The following is a 16,955-nucleotide window of genomic DNA, read 5'->3' on the forward strand; positions in this document are numbered from 1 at the left end:
AATTCTATAGATCTGTTTGGAATCAATGCAAATATTTGAATATCACAAATTTAATAAAAACAAAGTAAAATCTGAATTAAGTAACTGGATGCAAATACACAAGGTATTACAGGTGTGTGGCGGCAGATCTTTTTTTTAAGTTACGGCAGTTAACAGGAGCACAACAAAAGTACCCCTGGGGCGTTGTAGCATAAGAGGAGTTTGGGGCTACCGGTCTGGGGCTGTTCTCCCCCCACGACGGTGATTCTATCTATCACAAAGCCTACCCCACATGCATATCTCCATTACAAACGTGCCCTGCGGAACTAGGCCATTACGGTCACCAGACCCGCAAGAGGATCTCGGCTATGGACAGAAACCGAGAACTTTACAACATCGGCGGCCGCCCCTGAATCTATCCATAATAATTAAAATTATACAACAAATAAAACTACTGATGTTAAAACTGTGAGATTGAGAAATATTGTATGAGGCGAAAAATTGGAAGTTAACAAAATTTACAGGAGATTGGTATTTGCCACACTTTATCAACGGTTCAAAGAGTTTACAATGTGTTAAATTATATCCAAGTGATTGGTTACTTAAAAAAAAAACAATCTACTTTGAGAGTTTAAAATACCGCGAACTGGTTACCCTAACAAAACACATAATAAACAAACACAAAAATATCCAATCATCGCTCCGAGGGAAAAATCGTCTCGGTGATGTAAATTTTAAAATCGTTGCGAGGAAAAAGCGTCTCGGTGATGTAAATTTTAAATCGTTGGGAGGGCATGCCTTGATAAATAATCAATCTGTAGCGTTGTGATGGCATGCCTCGATGAATTAATCAATCTGTGGCGTTGATAAATGATAATAACGATGATAACCGCCTTAGGGAAGAAAACATTAACTGCCGTAAATGAACTATGAGCAATCTTGTGTGAAGAATTTAGAAGTGTTATAATGTAGCACTTACGTATATGCATCCAGAAACCTATTCGTAACTAAACAAGGTGTTTTTCCTGACTAAGTGAATTTCATGAAATCTTCTAGCTAGTGGTTTATTTAAATAATGCTGATTGTTAAACTGTGTTTGCCCTAGCTGACTATTAAGAAAAACTAACTTGATTGGTGAATTTACAAACAATGAAACAAATTTACAGCACGTGTTTCGCGTTGACCGGAAGTCCACATTTCTCCGATTAAAAGGCTGCAAGAATTAACCGTGCGGGTTGGGGACAACAGAGTGACGTCAGTTACGATTGATTGTCGTTAAGCAAAGGCTTCCTCCCGTTTTATTAACTACCAAACCAACTAATTTAAGCGCTTACCACGTGGTTACACTCACACAAGCACATCCAGAATGAATCTATGCCATGCAGTTTCTGTCTCTACCAATCAATCAACCCTGTAATTAAAAACTCCTTAGCGATACCAAGCCGTCATGTAACTCAATAATCATGCAAAACTACCCCTAAGCGCTACGTGCATTTTTGGTTGTCTATGTTTAACGATTTCCTTTTTGTGATTGAATTTTTTTTTTCTTTCAAATTCAAATTATTCAAGTGTGATTTCGCGCCGCTGTTAATTAATTTCAGCGCGAAAACTTTGATTTAAATTCGGTCACCACAGGGTCGTATAATGTTGCTTGATTAAATTTTATTACGTTTTTTATTATGAGTTACTTCATCTAAACGGAAAACGCTGGCTTGACGTTAGGTCAAATGTGTACCTACTGACTGAACGCACTATACATTCATGGATGTTCAAGTTGTATTTTTTTAATAAATTGTCTTTCCTTATCTCACACAAACACATTTTTTGTTTTGTTTTAATTTTAAGGTGTCAATTTTGTACTTTTAAATGGGAGAATGGGACACGGAGGAATGTATATTTGGTTGCATAACCATATTTTTATTTTCTAATTTAAAGATTTCGATCTTGGAAAGATATTGTAACTAGTTAACACCTTGGTTAATAGGTAGTTAAGCACGTTTTTTTTTAATTCCACACGCTCGTTTCGCTCTCTTGTGTAAATCATTGACCATCTCGAATACATCTGATTTTGTTAAGAATACACTGATTCTTGTGCTGCAATAACTTTAAAAAAATAAAGCAAATAACAGAGAAACGAAACAAGTTTGGTTTCGCTTCGGTAGAATTATTACAAACCAAGGCACAGTCGAAGTGATGGTGAATCAATCAGACAAATATTTAAAACGACGGAGCGACGTCAGGCGATAAATTTGGCTGGCCGACCATGCAGTCTGAACGTCAGTGGCGTTTGGTGCAATTCAGGGATTACTGAAGTTAACTTTTCAATAAAGAACATAATTTGTAGTCAAGTCATCTTTGGGAAGGATGTAGAATGTCGGTGATTAAACCACACGAATAAATGACAATTGAAAAGCAAAAGTGGCAGGCACTTTAAACAAGTTTTTAAAAAAAGCAAAAGTGAAGATACGATTGTTATTATTAATCTAATATCTTGCATGTAAATAAATACTTAAGTAACATTTGTAATTGTATTTCACCAAACGTTTTAGTTTAGTTGGTTATTTGTTAATATACATGTGATTATAATAACATAACCCATTTATTCACCCTATTTGAATTACTTTAAATTTACCAATGCAAAATAGTCACTAAGTGTGTAAATTTCTTGAGCACTACAACACTATCGGTCGGAGTAGCAGCAAATGTTTGTTGCTTATCCATATAAAACAGTTCTTTCGAGAATAATATTTACAGTAAAAATGAACGCAACAGATATTTTCGCTTTCTTGTTCACTTGTGTAGTAACCTATTCTTTGGGTAAGGAGCAAAAATTGAAACTCGTTCGTTGCTTACAATACACTTCCAGTTTTTCCTCGTATCCACACCCACGACGAAGTTAAGTTCAGAATTGTTGGTGGTGTCGAGGGTAACAAAGAAAAATTTCCTTACGTAGTGTCTTTAAGAGGCGAAAATAATAATCATCTTTGTGGTGGCACCCTCATTAAGAATGAATACGTCATTACTGCTGCGCACTGTGTAGCAAGGTAGGTAAAAAAATTGTCGAAATTGTTTCGACAGAACTTTCCTCGATCCTGAAGTACAATGAAACATATCCAGCATTTTCGAAAATGATAAAATTTCATTTTGCGAATTTTATATTTTTGTTAATTTTAAAAGTTTGCGGTACACTTTTGAAATTATCGAACGATCACAAAAGCAAAATGGGAATAAGAAACGATAATGCAAACAAAACTTAGGTCATAAATTACTGGAACGCCCGGAAATTGCCAATTTCGCATTTTGCGCAATCTCGAGATCATATATGTCAACAAACTGTCAGTCGCAGACGAAATCGTATTTTTGTATTAACCAAATTAAAAAACAAATACATTTTATTTTCCGTTACATTTAGGCTAGAAGGGGTTCCTTAAGGGTGCCGTCTGGAGCCAAAATATCTGCCTGGTCAAAGTGAGAATAAAACGACCCGGGAGATGCTGCCTCCTGTTAGTGAATTGCTAAAATGTGAATAAATGCAGCACCGATCCGTAGAATTCTACATTTTACTGTACGGAAATAAGTTTTAGTACACAAGCCGCAGTGCCTGTCTAGCCATAATAGTTGCAAACAAAACCCGGGTACCTGAATTTACCCTTGACCGTTCAAAACCGGAAAGATGTAAAACTCACTGATTCATTTTCCTATTTTGGCTACAGTTAATTCTTTCCAGTTATTTATTTTGTTTCCGTACTTAAATTGTTTTCGGTAAATATATTAAATATATGTAAATATTAAAGTACCTCCTACTGTCGGGGAATTATCTGCAGATATGTGATTTATTCCTATCAAGGATGTGTTGTTTGTCTGAATTACAGGAACATCATGTAAAGCAAAAATTGGTCGCGCCAAGGTACTATTTACGAACGGGACGGATTTTCCACATTTGTAGGCCAAACTTGAAATAAGAGAATTAACAATATTTCCGGTATAAGTAAATATTTTTATTATTTTCCTACTATCTGCACTGTCGGACATGCCCATTCATTACAAATAGAATATTTTTGGCGGAAAATTTTTCTTAAACTTAATAATGTATAAGAGTTTGGTTTTGTTATTTACTTTATCGTTTGCAACAAAACAATAGTAATAAAAATAAAAATATATTTACCAAGTAAATAACAATAAATTGTTAAAATTATTAGCCGCAATCGTTTGAAAATGAATAATAACGTGTCCTTGAAGCTATTAGCCACATAGCAAAATTTTTTACTTTCTTCAACGTAAATCATTAGTACGTTGTGTGCAAGTAATTCTAAGCATTCAACGGTGGTTTTTTATGTAAGTACTAAAATATTCATGTTAATTATTTTGGCGGCTAACTGCATGGCAGAAGGCAGTTTGTTTAAAAATTTGACTTTGCTTAAACTGTTTGTTAGTATATCGTTTTGTAAGGATTTAAATAATTAATTTTAAATTTTTAATAGAAGCAGCTGCTATTTTTTATGCATATTAACTTTGACTTGCATTTTTAATTTTACGTATATCATATGCTTGCGCATCGTAAACCTCATTTTTTTGTATAAGGTGTAAATATTTTTTGTTCACTACATATTTGTCATACTGTTTCGGAAAGATTTAATTTTAAATTTTAGGCTTGAACAACAGCTTGAACGTAATTTTAAATTCGGAAAAAAATTGTTACTCAAATGGAGTCGAAAGCGTGTACAAGGGATAATTTCAGTCCGCAATACCAGTCCCACTTCCGGTGACAAACAAAAGTTGTTAAATTTATTGTAGGTGGTTGTTTACATCTGGCTGGTAGAAATGGTAGAGTCCTATGAATGTAATTGTTTGAAATGCACGTAAAGTACCTTTTTTCGGCAAAACTCAGTTTTGGAACAGTTGCCAATGTTACTACCACTTTGTCAGTGTCTGCCTAAAACATAGTTTCGGTCGTCCACTTACAAATTATTTGCACTATATTTTTGTTGTTACACCTTATTTTATAATAATGGCTCGTGACAAATTTTATCTACGCAAAAAAAAACAAAACGTGCAATTAGTACAAAAAATTGTACAAACAGTAAAAAAACACATAAGTTTATTGAATCCATAATTTCTGAAATTGTAGAAAATGTTGAAAAAAATAAACAATCAACTAAAGATTCAATATCATAGACTCAATAAACTCGGGTTTTAGCGACAGGCACCGGCGGTCGAAAATGCAGCAGCATCTGTTTGTAATAAACCTGTCGCAGTGTCGCAATCCCATTGTAGCAAATCTAACACCCCATGTAGTAAATTACCAATCTTTATCCGACAAAAGTATGACTAATTTATGATGCAAGACAACAAAATACTTAAATTTTGTCCTCAGTTCTACAGTGAAACTTCATGCTGTAATAAAACGTGAAAAAAAAAATCAGTTTCAGTTGTGTTTTATGAAAATTTTCGTATTTTCAAAACTATTTTAATTTTGTACTTGTGGTGCTTTTTTGGAATAATAAAATATATCTGACGTATGTTACAACTAATTTTTTAAGTAGAAAAAAAACTGGACTGGGAAATTATTATAGAATGAAAAAATATCGGAAAAACGGGAAAATTATTCGTCCTTTGACAGCTTCCGTTGCTTACGCTGCGTATTAAACGGTTAAAGTTACATAAAAATCATGTATGATGGAATTGTTCCCTTCTAAAAGTTCTAAAAAAAAGTCCGCGACAGCATACGTCAATCTTTTAAGGTCGACTCAGTATAACCTTTTTTATGGTAAAGAATTTTTTTCTAAAATAATCTAATATAAAATTCTGGTGTCACAGTGTTTGTAACCAATCTCCTCCGAAACGCCTTGACCGATTTTTATGAATTTTTTTGTGTATATTCGGTAGGTCTAGTAAACTATTTTTTAAACCCCTAAGTGATAAGGGTGACCCACCAAACTTTTTTTATTTTTTAGACATTTTTTATTTTTATTTTTTTAAGATTTGCCATCAAAAAATACATATAACCCTAAATTTTGACCCTTCTACCACCAACCCCCATTTTTTAATAACGATATGAGTATCTTTGCTTTCATCCACAGATGCGCAATAGGGTTGCAAGATGACCATTGAATATAATCATTGTCGTACGATAAATTTTTATGTATTTATTTTAATTTAATTTTTTATTTAACTGTGTACCAAAATATTCACTAGAAATGCCAAAACAACGTTTGGCGGGTCGGCTAGTTTCTAATATTGTATATATTTTAATTATATTTCTTCAGGTAATTATTGTATTTTATTTTTTTAATTCAATGTTTCAGGTAGAATGATTTTAATAAAACGTTAGCGCTAATTGCAATCTACTCATTCTTTACTCATTATACTCGTATTGTTAAATATTTTTATTTCGCTGTTCATTAGGGGTCCCACAGTGTTGTAGAACACAGGCCCGCAGTTTGATTGTTACGCCACTGGATGGATACGTTATTTTGTCACTTCTCAAAACCGAAATGGTATTGTAAAATCGGAAATGCGATATCAAAATTTTATTCCGATAAATCGCTGAGTAAAAACAGCTCCCCCTGGTGGACAAGGTCCACATTAAATTAAGTCTGCAACCAAACCAGAATCTAAGTAAACCTGTATTCTACTACGGCATCATAGCGCGTTTAATGGCGATTTCTCGTTTCAACAGATTCTGTCTTTTCGAGAGTTATTTACCTCAGTCGTGAATTTTTTAGGATTATAAATGGTATCAAAAGAAAGCTGACACTTTTCCCCAGGGGACCTCCTATCTCAGAATGCAAATCACTTCAGCACTTCTTCAAAAAATGCATCAATGTACCGGTTAAATCTGGTGTAAAAATTGGTCAACTTTATAATTTTTTTTTGTAAAAACTGCGGACTAGACATGAATATAAATATGGAGGTCCCCTGGACTCAAGTTTGTTAATTCGAAATATAATTTTTTTAAAGCGATATATCCCGTATTTTTAAAATGCAACTCCGGAAACCACGACGATGTTTTCAATGTATTTAGTATAGGGCGAAACCGATCCAGACGCGAGCCTTAACGTGTCTGTACTGACCACGGTGTAAAATAAGTTAGGTGTTCCGACGAGCGCGTGAAACGTGTCCCCAACTAGTCACAGATTTGGAGTGAGAGAAACAGAAGAGGGCGGCCATCATTTAATCGCACTGACGGGAAAGAGACGGGAGAAGTATTTGTTGGAATTAAATCCATTTAGATCCAAAAATCATCAAAATTAATTATCCGTTGTATTAAAATAAAAACTTTCAACATTTTTAAAATAATAATTTATTTAAAAAGATGAATGTAAACTCGTTGTTAAAGATTGTTCTTTTCGCCTTCACATATTATATTAGTTTCACTCACTTCTGTTCGTTTCACAAGACAACTAAAAAATATCCATTAACCATTATCTGCTTTACTGTTTGAGAAATAAAAATTTACCATTATTACGTAGTTTGTAATCGAGACTCTTTTCTTTTTTCTGCACATGTCTTGGTTGTTTTCTCTTGTTCCTGTTTATAAAATTGTTTAATTTGCATAATTGTGTAAAAATATATTGCCTTTGAAAATATTTCCATTCTATGCTCTTCACAAGAAAAAGGAAAGTAAATAGTCATAAAAATTTTTGTTGCGAATAGCTCTTCAATTGTTGCATCGAATACATCCACAAAATCGATATATTTCATAAGTATCCCTTCCACCCATCGGAACATATTAAACATTAACAAATCTGGATGGTTTAACCACCCCCTGGATTTTGTACTAGTAAATTCAGATGTACTAGAACATGGATCTTCTTTGTTATATAACTTATATAACTGTTCACGGCAAATATTACATTTTGAAGTATTGTACAATTTTTTTTTTGCGACAAATCCAGCTAAGTAATAAATGATGTTGTCAACAATTTTAGTTGTAGTGACATCTTCAAATAGTTGTTCGTCTATTTCGTTAATCGGTGAATCTGTATCTAAAATATATTCAATTTTCCTTTTTATTTTCTCAAGATGATTTTTCCCGCATTCTGGTATTTGTTTCAAAAATATTTTTGGAGTCATTAAATGATAACGAATGATTTGCATTACTATTTTCCTGCATCTGTGTGCAATTACCAAATTTCGGAGGTTTTAATAATTTATAAACCGATAACATTCGGTATAGCTGCAAAGAGTTATAGATAAGGGATGTCCATTGGCACAACCTGCTTGTCGAATTGTGCCGAAAAATCTCTGCAAAAAGTATAGTTTATGTGGAATAAAGAAAAAATACATATCGCATTCAAAAACCCTCTGAAAATAAACATAAATTCTGTTTCTTGAATGTTAAAACACAACACATAACCGATAAAAAGGGAGTATGTAATTGTTTTAAGTAAAAATAAAATTCAACATAAAATGCCTACTATTACTATAGCGACGACCATTATTTTTTAGTGCAAAGTGTTGTTCAAAAGCAGCAGTTCACTACTGCAATAAAAGTGCCATTCCAGTAATCTGTCTTTAGGTACCCGAAACACCGACACTTTTTCGGGATTACCATTGTATCCGCTAGAACAATTAGGCACGACACATTTTCTACCCATTTTTATTGATAAATCAAAAAACAAGTAAGAAATCGCAGAGAAAACCTAGCAAAATCTGACACACCTAGAGAGGGAAAAAGCCCGCTAAACAGATCTAAGTGAGAGGTTACAGGCCGCCGCTGTCTCTCTCTCTCGACCGCTCATCGTGACTAAACCGGCGTCAAGTCGATGCACGGTGAATACGCTTCGTCGTAACACCCAACTTATTATACACCGTGGTACGGACATTATAACATATATTTACCCGTAGGAAAAGTGGTTTCAGCAATATGCGTAGCGCTTAAAATGTTTATGTTTATATGTACTTCGGAAGAATGTTACGTAGACATCATCTCAGAAGAGATGACTAAAATTATTAATAAGCCTTGAACAAAATATTCTGTTAATTCCCGCAAATAATTTTAATTACGCTATTAAATAGTTGGCGGGGAAGAACAGATAAATTAAAATAAAAAAATAGCATGAATTTTTATACTAAATTTATGTCATATCTGTTTGAAAATCGAATTTTATTTTTTCGAGGTAGATCCATATACCACTAGTAGAGGAGTAAATTTTGAGGTGACGTCACAAATTATGGTGACATCATCTGCCAAATGTTTGAGTAGAGTTAATTACATACCTCGTATGAGAAGGGCATGCGTCTTTATTTGTGGTTTAATTTGCTTTTTGAACGTCAAAGGTTAATGTGAAAAAATAAAAATTTACAATTTAACTTACTTATTTTTTTAACCTTGGTGACTTATCTATGTCCATGAATAAACTTCAGTGGGTAAATGTTTTTATCTTAATTAGAAACAGAAATGCACAGAATAAAGCATAAGTAAAAAACTAGTCGAATGATAAGAAAATCGTTAAACTTGTTTTAAAGTGTATACGAGTAATATGCATTTTTTTTTATTCTTAACCTAAGTAGTGGCTGAAATTCATTCAATGTCAAATATATTTTTTTAATTCCTTTTGGAGAATATCTCAGGACTTCCTAAGCTTTTTCCTGGTCTATAAATGGTTATATAAAGTAAACTAGAAAGAGTATTTTCTTTTAAATTCACTGATGTGTCATATTTGTATAATTTTTTAATTTTGGTGGTGCTAACTGGCAAATTTAGTTTGCAGTTGTCTAAAAACAACTTGAAGTTATGCCCTAGAGCCGTACAACTTAATTTTTTTGCGAAAATCTGGGTGTCTACGGTAAATAATGAAGGCGGTTTCATACACCACAAGTACCCCCAAGTATGTTATTTTATAAAATGTGAATAGCATTTACCATATAAAATTTTGAGCTAATGTCATCAAATAGGGATCTTGCTAACTCCAGTAATAATTTCCAGATGGAACCAGTGCCAAAGTAACATTCACACATGTGCACCCAGACTACGACAACAAGTGGCTCAGAAATGACATAGCTGTACTGCAAATAGAGAAAGAAACGAGTTACAATTCTTCGTTTCCTGCTAGAATGCAAACCAATTTCTCCGACTACGAAAATCCGTGCTACGAAATGGGCTGGGGTGGAACTTCAAAAAGCGGACGCCCATCGAATATATTTAAAACTGCGGCGGTGCAACCTGTAAAACCGGAAAAGTGCCAAGAAGCATGGAAAAAAGGGTATTATCCACGTCTAATTTGCACCAAGAGCAAAGGAAACGCGACGTGTCACGGGGATTCAGGAGGACCTTTAATCTGTGAGGATAAGTTAACAGGAGTCGTGTGTTTTTGGCAACGCCTGCGCTACAGGAACACCTGACACTTTCACAGCCATCAGTTACTCCAACGATTGAATTGATTCAATAATAAATTAGTTTGTTTCATTAGTCGAATTTGATGTAAGTAGTTACACAATAAATGTAAAACGACTATAATAAAGAACACACGAGTAAATTTTTACTTTTATTATACAATACTGTTACGTTGATAGGTGGTTACAGTCATTTTGTACAAAATAATTCCGGCGCAACTTCATTGGACTCTTTTCACTCAACTGGCTGAATAATAATCGTTCCCGACGGTGACCTCTATTTAAACCGATACGTTCTTGTCGATGCTTCGAGGGTTTTCTGGGTCCGTCGCGACATCCCCTTCCAGGCTTTCCTTTAACGAACGCTGCGTTGCCCGGACGATGAGTTATACTACATACTAGACGAAACACATACATACTAGACGACCCATAGGCGTCGTACCTGGGCGACGGATGGGTTTATTTCGTAACATTGCCCCCTCCTTAGTTCTGATCGTTCCGATCAGAAACGAGCGACAGTAACACCGTTGTACTCCATGAGACGGCCTAAGTGAACAATCTTCATTTTCCTCTTCGACCCTCGTCGAATCCTGTAGACGACATCATTGATCCTCGTCGGGACAGTATAATAATAATAATAATAATAATAATTTTATTATCCAACAGACGAAGGTCCAAAAGGATAAATATAAACTCACAAATTAATTAATTACTAACACTAAATAGAGTTAAAAAGAAAAAAAAACATAACTATGACTTAATCACTCCTATACAACAAAACACGAAAAGACTTAATACTAGAAGTAACAAAAATATCTACAATTGGGGCTACATCATTATAGCAACGACACATGTTGTTCAATGGCGAAAAATAATGTTGGTTGGTCCTACTACAATTTATCATGAAAGTGCCTGAATACCGACAATTTAATCGTGGAACATGAAAATTTATTTGACTAAGTAAGTTTTTGCTAACAGTGTACCCATGTATTAATTTAAATAAAAAGTAAATCTTGGCGAACGTCCTTCTTTCTTTGAGCGACAGCAAATTAAAATCACTTAATAACATTTTGTTAGGGAATGATCGTGGAGGATAAGTATAATATTTTACATAATATAAGTATTTGCAGAATCTACGTTGTATGCGTTCGATTGCCATAATATGGATGCTATAGTACGGGTCCCACACTACAGAAGCATATTCTAATTTTGTTCTGACATATGCGAAATATAACGTTAGCAAAGCATCTACATTTGTAAAACTACTTGTGTTTCTAAAAATAAATCCTAACATTTTTATAGCGTGTCCACAAATATATTGAATGTGAGGAATAAATGACAAATGACAAATGATGATCCAGTATAACACCCACGTCTTTTATTTGGCTAACTCGCTCAATTTGAATATCATTCAATGTATAATTAAAATTAATATTGGTCATTAATCTGGAAAATGTTATTGTTTTGCATTTATTTTCATTTATCTTTAGTTTGTTTAGCGTGCACAATTTACTAAAGTTGTTTAAATCATTCTGTAACAAACGACAATCCTCTGTGCTAGACACGTATTTTGCGATTTTTAAATCATCAGCATAAACAAAAATCGGACATTTAAATTGTGCTAATATATCATTAAAATATATTAAAAATAACATGGGTCCTAGGTTGGACCCCTGTGTTACACCACTAGAAGTACCATATGCATCCGAACAGTAGCCCAGGGCCGGCTCTAAGGGACCAGGCGCCCCGATGCAACTTACTGTTCAACGCCCTTTAAAAATTGTTTGTAAAAAAAAACATATATTTTTGTAGAGAGATACTTTTAATTAACAAACATACATAAAATTATGATGAATCAATTTTAATATATAAAAGTGTTTGTCCTGACTGATAGACTAACTGATTCATCAACGCATGGAAAGCCTGAACTACTGCAACTACAAACATGAAATTTGGACAGTAGGTTCCTTTTGTGTCATAAGCACCCATTGAGGAAGGATTTTTGGAAATTCCGCCCCAATGGGACAAAATAGGAGATGAAGATTTATCTAGGAATCTCGTGAGTTTTTAAGTTAGACGGGGGGCGAATGGGACGAAAAATGATGTGTCCAAACCCACACAAACGAGCAACAACTCTTCTAGTATAAGTATAAAAATCTTTATATTACAAAAATTTTTCAATTTTTAATATTGTAAAATTGATACGATTTCAAAGTTATTTTTAATTTAGACTTACCTCAATGTTATTCGAAATTAAAATTTAACCAAATTCGACTACGAATCAGAACAGTGAAAAATATAATAAAACTGAACAACCACCACAACCAGCCGAATAGACTTGGAAAATAAAATTTTTAAGTTTGTGCCGACAAGGAGTTTTATGGTACAAACAAACGTGACAAATGTTAGAAAAACATCTGGTTTTGGTCATACCGCTGTCTCGTCAAATTGTTACCCAGATAATGGCAATCATAAATCCGGTATTTTTTGTCGGTATTGATCTAAAGGTCCAATCACCCAACCCAAAAGCACACTCTTTTTCAATTATTACAGTCAGAAAGTGCCAGGAATTGACTTCTTATGACCTATTTTGGTGAACCACTCCCCATGGTGGAATGTTAAAATGTATTTTTTTTCTGAAAAGTTTTCGATGGGCGCCTTTGTCTGTTCCGGCTATAATATTTTGTACGCAGTGAGTCAATGCAAATCTAATACTCCTATTAATTTATTTCTATGGAGTTAACACAAAAGCATAGGCGGCGCCCGCCGCCCGGCGCCCCTTGTTATGGGCGCCCCGATGCGGTGCATCTTTCGCTTACCGTGTTAAGCCGGCCCTGCAGTAGCCACAAAACTCAACATACTGGATACGATTAGTTAATAGCGATTTAAAAAGTTTAACTAGATTATCACATACACCAGCAGAACTTAATTTGTTTAACAAAATAGAATGGTTAACAACATCGAATGCTTTAGAAAGGTCTGTGTAAACCACGTCCACTTGCATTCGAGATTCTAAAGCATTCGATACAAACTGAACAAATTCGCAGAGATTTGTGGTGGTCGATTTACGTTGTACAAAACCATGTTGATTAGTATTAATTTTACTAGACATATGACTATACAAGGTTTTGGCCAGTACAGATTCAAATGACTTAGCAAAGTTACATATTATTGCGATGGGCCTGTAATTTTCGATATTATTTCTTTGTCCAGATTTGAAGACAGGAATCACTTTTGCACTCTTCCAGACGTTGGGAAATGTAGCTTTGCGTATAATCAAATTGTATATAAAGCATAATGGCTCAATAAGACATGTGGCGCAATCTTTTACAAAAAATGCCGGAATGTTGTCTGGTCCCATGGTAAAATTTGCTTTTAACTTTTTGATGGCACATAAAATATCACATTTGTTTATCACAAAATTATGAAGAACGGTAGAAATATCACAGTTGGTATCACAGTTAGAGATGTTATCACAGACAGTATTACTAACAAATACAGAACTGAAATATGCTCCAAAGCTATTAACAATTTCCTGAGGCGAAGTTACGTCATTACCTTTATAGGCCATATAGGGACCATCTCCGTCTGATGACAACTTCGGCAACAACCATTCCTTCTTCGGTCAATGGGAGGGGATCCACTACGTCTCCTGCGGTTCTTCTAAAAGGCGAACCGATGTTGTGTGACTGTATCGACCCTGTGGCCTTAATCTTCGGTGCTTTAACCATCGCACAGGTCCTACAGTTCTTAGATCAGCTCGCGACGCCTTGCTGGCAGTAGAATCGCTCCCTAATTTTGGAAAGCGTCTTGGTGATTCCAAAATGAGCACCAGGACTCCTATTGTGCATCTCTCGAAGTACTTCCTTGATTCTGGTGGCCGGAACCACCAACCGCATAGTGACATGCGTTCTACTTTCGGGCTTCGCTCCAATACAACGTTGATTCAGCTTGAACTCTTTATTTTCAAGACGTATGACTTCCCTCACTGGATCAATTGTCAATCCATGGCGGATAATCAAATCCATTCCATGCTAGCCACAAGAACCCGATGTCTTATTTTCAGCTGACCAATACAGATCTCTACCGATGCTTCGCACATGATCGGCGTCGACTCCCCAGTTACAGTTTTCAATCTGCTTGTTTCGGGTATAGCTTCTATATCTTCAGCTCTCACGAGTCCTTTACGCACAATTGATACCTCACTGCCAGTATCGAAGGTGATTGCTGCTGAAACTTCTTATTTTCACTTCGCTGGCGGCCTTATTCTCACCAGCGAACCTATTACTCAGAGTACCGACTTCTTTTATAATTCGGTAAGATCTCTGTTGTCTGCTTTTTCTTGGAACTGGTGACTGAGCACGACAATCCCGTTTGAGATGTCCCTGGCACCCATACCTATAGCATTCCGTGTCTTGCTGTGTTATTCCGTGTTTATAGCACTGTAATATTGATTACTTCCAGTCTTCTGGTCCTAGTGTACATAACCCTGTCGTAAATCATCTTTCAGGTTGTGGTGACCGAATTTGAATCAAATTGTCGCGCTGAATTTAATTAACAGCGGCGCGAAATCACATTTGAATAATTTGAATTTGAAAGAAAAAAAATCAATCAAAAAATCGTTAAACATAGACAACCATATATGCATGTTAGCTTTTGGGGATAGTTCTGCATGTTTTAGTTAGAGGGCGGTGGTCGGCTTGGTAGACAGAGGGCAGCATGGCGAAGGATCAGTGTGGGTGTGTTTTTGTGAATGTAACCACGTGGTAAGTAGCTAGGTTAAATTAGTTGGTTTGGTAGTTAATAAAAAGGAGGAAGCCTTTGTTTAACGACAATCAATCGTAACGCCGATGGCGCGCAGTTTTTCCCAACCTGCGCAGATAATTCTTGCGGCCTTTTTAAATTTGTTTTATTGTTTGTAAATTCACCAATCAAGTTAGTTTTTTTTTTATTCGTCAACTAGTGCTAATACAATTTAACTATCAGGACTACTTTTAAATAAACCACTTGCTAGAAGATTTCATGAAATTCACTTAGTCAGGATAACACATTTATTGTTTAATTACGAATGAAGTTTCTGGATGCATATACGTAAGTGTTACATTATAACACTTGTTAATTCCTCACACAAGATTGCTAACAGTTCATTTACGGCAGTTAACTTAACAAAATTCATTGTACTGTGAACTGGTGGGGGGTTAAAATAATTTCTTCCCTTAGGAAGTTGTCGTCTTTATTATCATCGTTATCATGCTTACATCACTGAGGCATGTCCTCGCAACGCTAAAAATTGATTACATCACTGAGGCATGTCCTCGCAACGTTAAAATTTACATCATGGAGGCGTTTCCTCGCAATGTTAAAATTTACATCATCGAGGCATTTCCTTGCAACGGTAAAATTTACATCATCGAGACGCTTTTTCCTCGCAACGATGACTGGATATTTTTGTGTTTATTTATTATGTGTTTTGTTGGGGTAACCAGTTCACGGTATTTTAAACTCTCAAAGTAAATTGTTTTTTTAAGTAACCAATCACTTGGATGATGTCATAATTTGGCATAATTTAAACTCTTTGTTTGAATCGTTGATAAGGTGTGGCAAATATTAATCTCACGTAAATTTTTTTGCCTTTGCAATTTTTCCACCTCATACTATATTTCTCTATCTCATATTTTAACTTCAGTAATTTTGTTGGTTGTATAATTTTAATTGAACGTAAATTTCATGCTCTGCAGTTTTTGTTAGTTTTGTTTTGCAAATAATTTTGTTGATGAATGTTTCCATCGTATAAATTGTCTGATGTCCAATTTTAATCTCACATTAGAAGTATTTGTTGTTTAAAATTTCACAAGATCGTATGGCGAATTTAAATGTTGTTTATTGCTCTTTGAAACTTTGACACTTGTTCGATTGTTGTTAATATCAGAGTTAAAAGAAATTGAACATTTAAAATGGAATTGAGGTTAAACAACACTGAATCACGTAGCAGAAGCGGAGGGCGCGGCTCCTAGTAGGGGCTAGCGGGATTTGTCGCGCAATCTACACAAAGCGTGGACGATGAGACGTTGTCAGCTTATTGTTTATAGCCGTGACTTCTGATCTCTAGTTTTCGGCCTGTTCGCCATGGAGAGATGCTGTGCGGTAGGCTTGCGCTAGATAGAATCACCGTCGCGGGGGAGAACAGCCGCGGTTGGGAGCCTCAAACCCCGCTTATGCTAGAACGCCCTATGAGTATTTTTTGTTGTGCTCCTGTTAACTGCCGTAACTTGAAATTTGACGCCCCACGCCCGTAATAACTTGAGTATTGGCATCCAGTTATTTTAATTCAGATTTTTGCTTTGTCTTTATTAATTCTTTGTCTTTATTAAATTTGTGATATTCAAATATTTGCATTGATTCAAAACATAAACGGTTCTCTTTCTTTCATATTTTTATGTGTTTCATTTGCGATGTATTATTTGTGGGTGAATAAACCATACGGGGTTTTTGGAACTGAGGAGTCAAGGCGAGATGGCAAGCCACGTGTCGCCCTCGCTCGCCGGTTCTTTCCTCCTGAGAGGGGTGCGATTTCTAACCCCCCCCCCAAAAATTTTGTCTATTATTTCTCGTGCTCTAGACTCACACGCAGTGTATGT

General features: G+C 35.2%; 2 protein-coding genes across 2 annotated transcripts; both read left to right on the forward strand.

The window, feature by feature from the left end:
* Positions 1-2,738: 2,738 nt before the first annotated feature.
* On the forward strand, positions 2,739-6,695 carry LOC135133583 (venom prothrombin activator hopsarin-D-like). The gene is made up of 4 exons (XM_064062033.1): positions 2,739-2,796; positions 2,846-3,023; positions 6,404-6,476; positions 6,540-6,695. The coding sequence occupies exons 1-4, from the start codon at positions 2,739-2,741 to the stop codon at positions 6,693-6,695; spliced, it is 465 nt and encodes a 154-aa protein (XP_063918103.1).
* Positions 6,696-6,874: 179 nt separating this feature from the next.
* On the forward strand, positions 6,875-10,326 carry LOC135133584 (chymotrypsin-1-like). The gene is made up of 3 exons (XM_064062034.1): positions 6,875-6,907; positions 8,692-8,797; positions 9,911-10,326. Exons 1-3 carry the CDS (start codon positions 6,875-6,877, stop codon positions 10,324-10,326), a joined length of 555 nt encoding a protein of 184 aa, XP_063918104.1.
* Positions 10,327-16,955: the final 6,629 nt, after the last annotated feature.

The sequence above is a fragment of the Zophobas morio genome, unplaced genomic scaffold (assembly GCF_036711695.1).
Source record: "Zophobas morio isolate AGI-343-1 ecotype UQ-CSIRO unplaced genomic scaffold, CSIRO_AGI_Zmor_V1 ptg000022l, whole genome shotgun sequence".
In the NCBI taxonomy this organism is placed as follows: Eukaryota; Metazoa; Arthropoda; class Insecta; order Coleoptera; family Tenebrionidae; genus Zophobas; species Zophobas morio.

What these genes read in the sequence shown, in the direction of transcription:
- LOC135133583 (XM_064062033.1), top strand. Translation starts at nt 2,739, where the DNA reads ATGAACGCAACAGATATTTTCGCTTTCTTGTTCACTTGTGTAGTAACC. An exon ending in TGTAGTAACCTATTCTTTGG is followed by an intron (nt 2,797 to 2,845) that starts GTAAGGAGCAAA and finishes ATACACTTCCAG; the next exon opens with TTTTTCCTCGTATCCACACC. An exon ending in CACTTCTCAAAACCGAAATG is followed by an intron (nt 6,477 to 6,539) that starts GTATTGTAAAAT and finishes GAGTAAAAACAG; the next exon opens with CTCCCCCTGGTGGACAAGGT.
- LOC135133584 (XM_064062034.1), top strand. Translation starts at nt 6,875, where the DNA reads ATGAATATAAATATGGAGGTCCCCTGGACTCAA. An exon ending in TGGAGGTCCCCTGGACTCAA is followed by an intron (nt 6,908 to 8,691) that starts GTTTGTTAATTC and finishes GAGAGGTTACAG; the next exon opens with GCCGCCGCTGTCTCTCTCTC. An exon ending in CCAACTTATTATACACCGTG is followed by an intron (nt 8,798 to 9,910) that starts GTACGGACATTA and finishes AATAATTTCCAG; the next exon opens with ATGGAACCAGTGCCAAAGTA.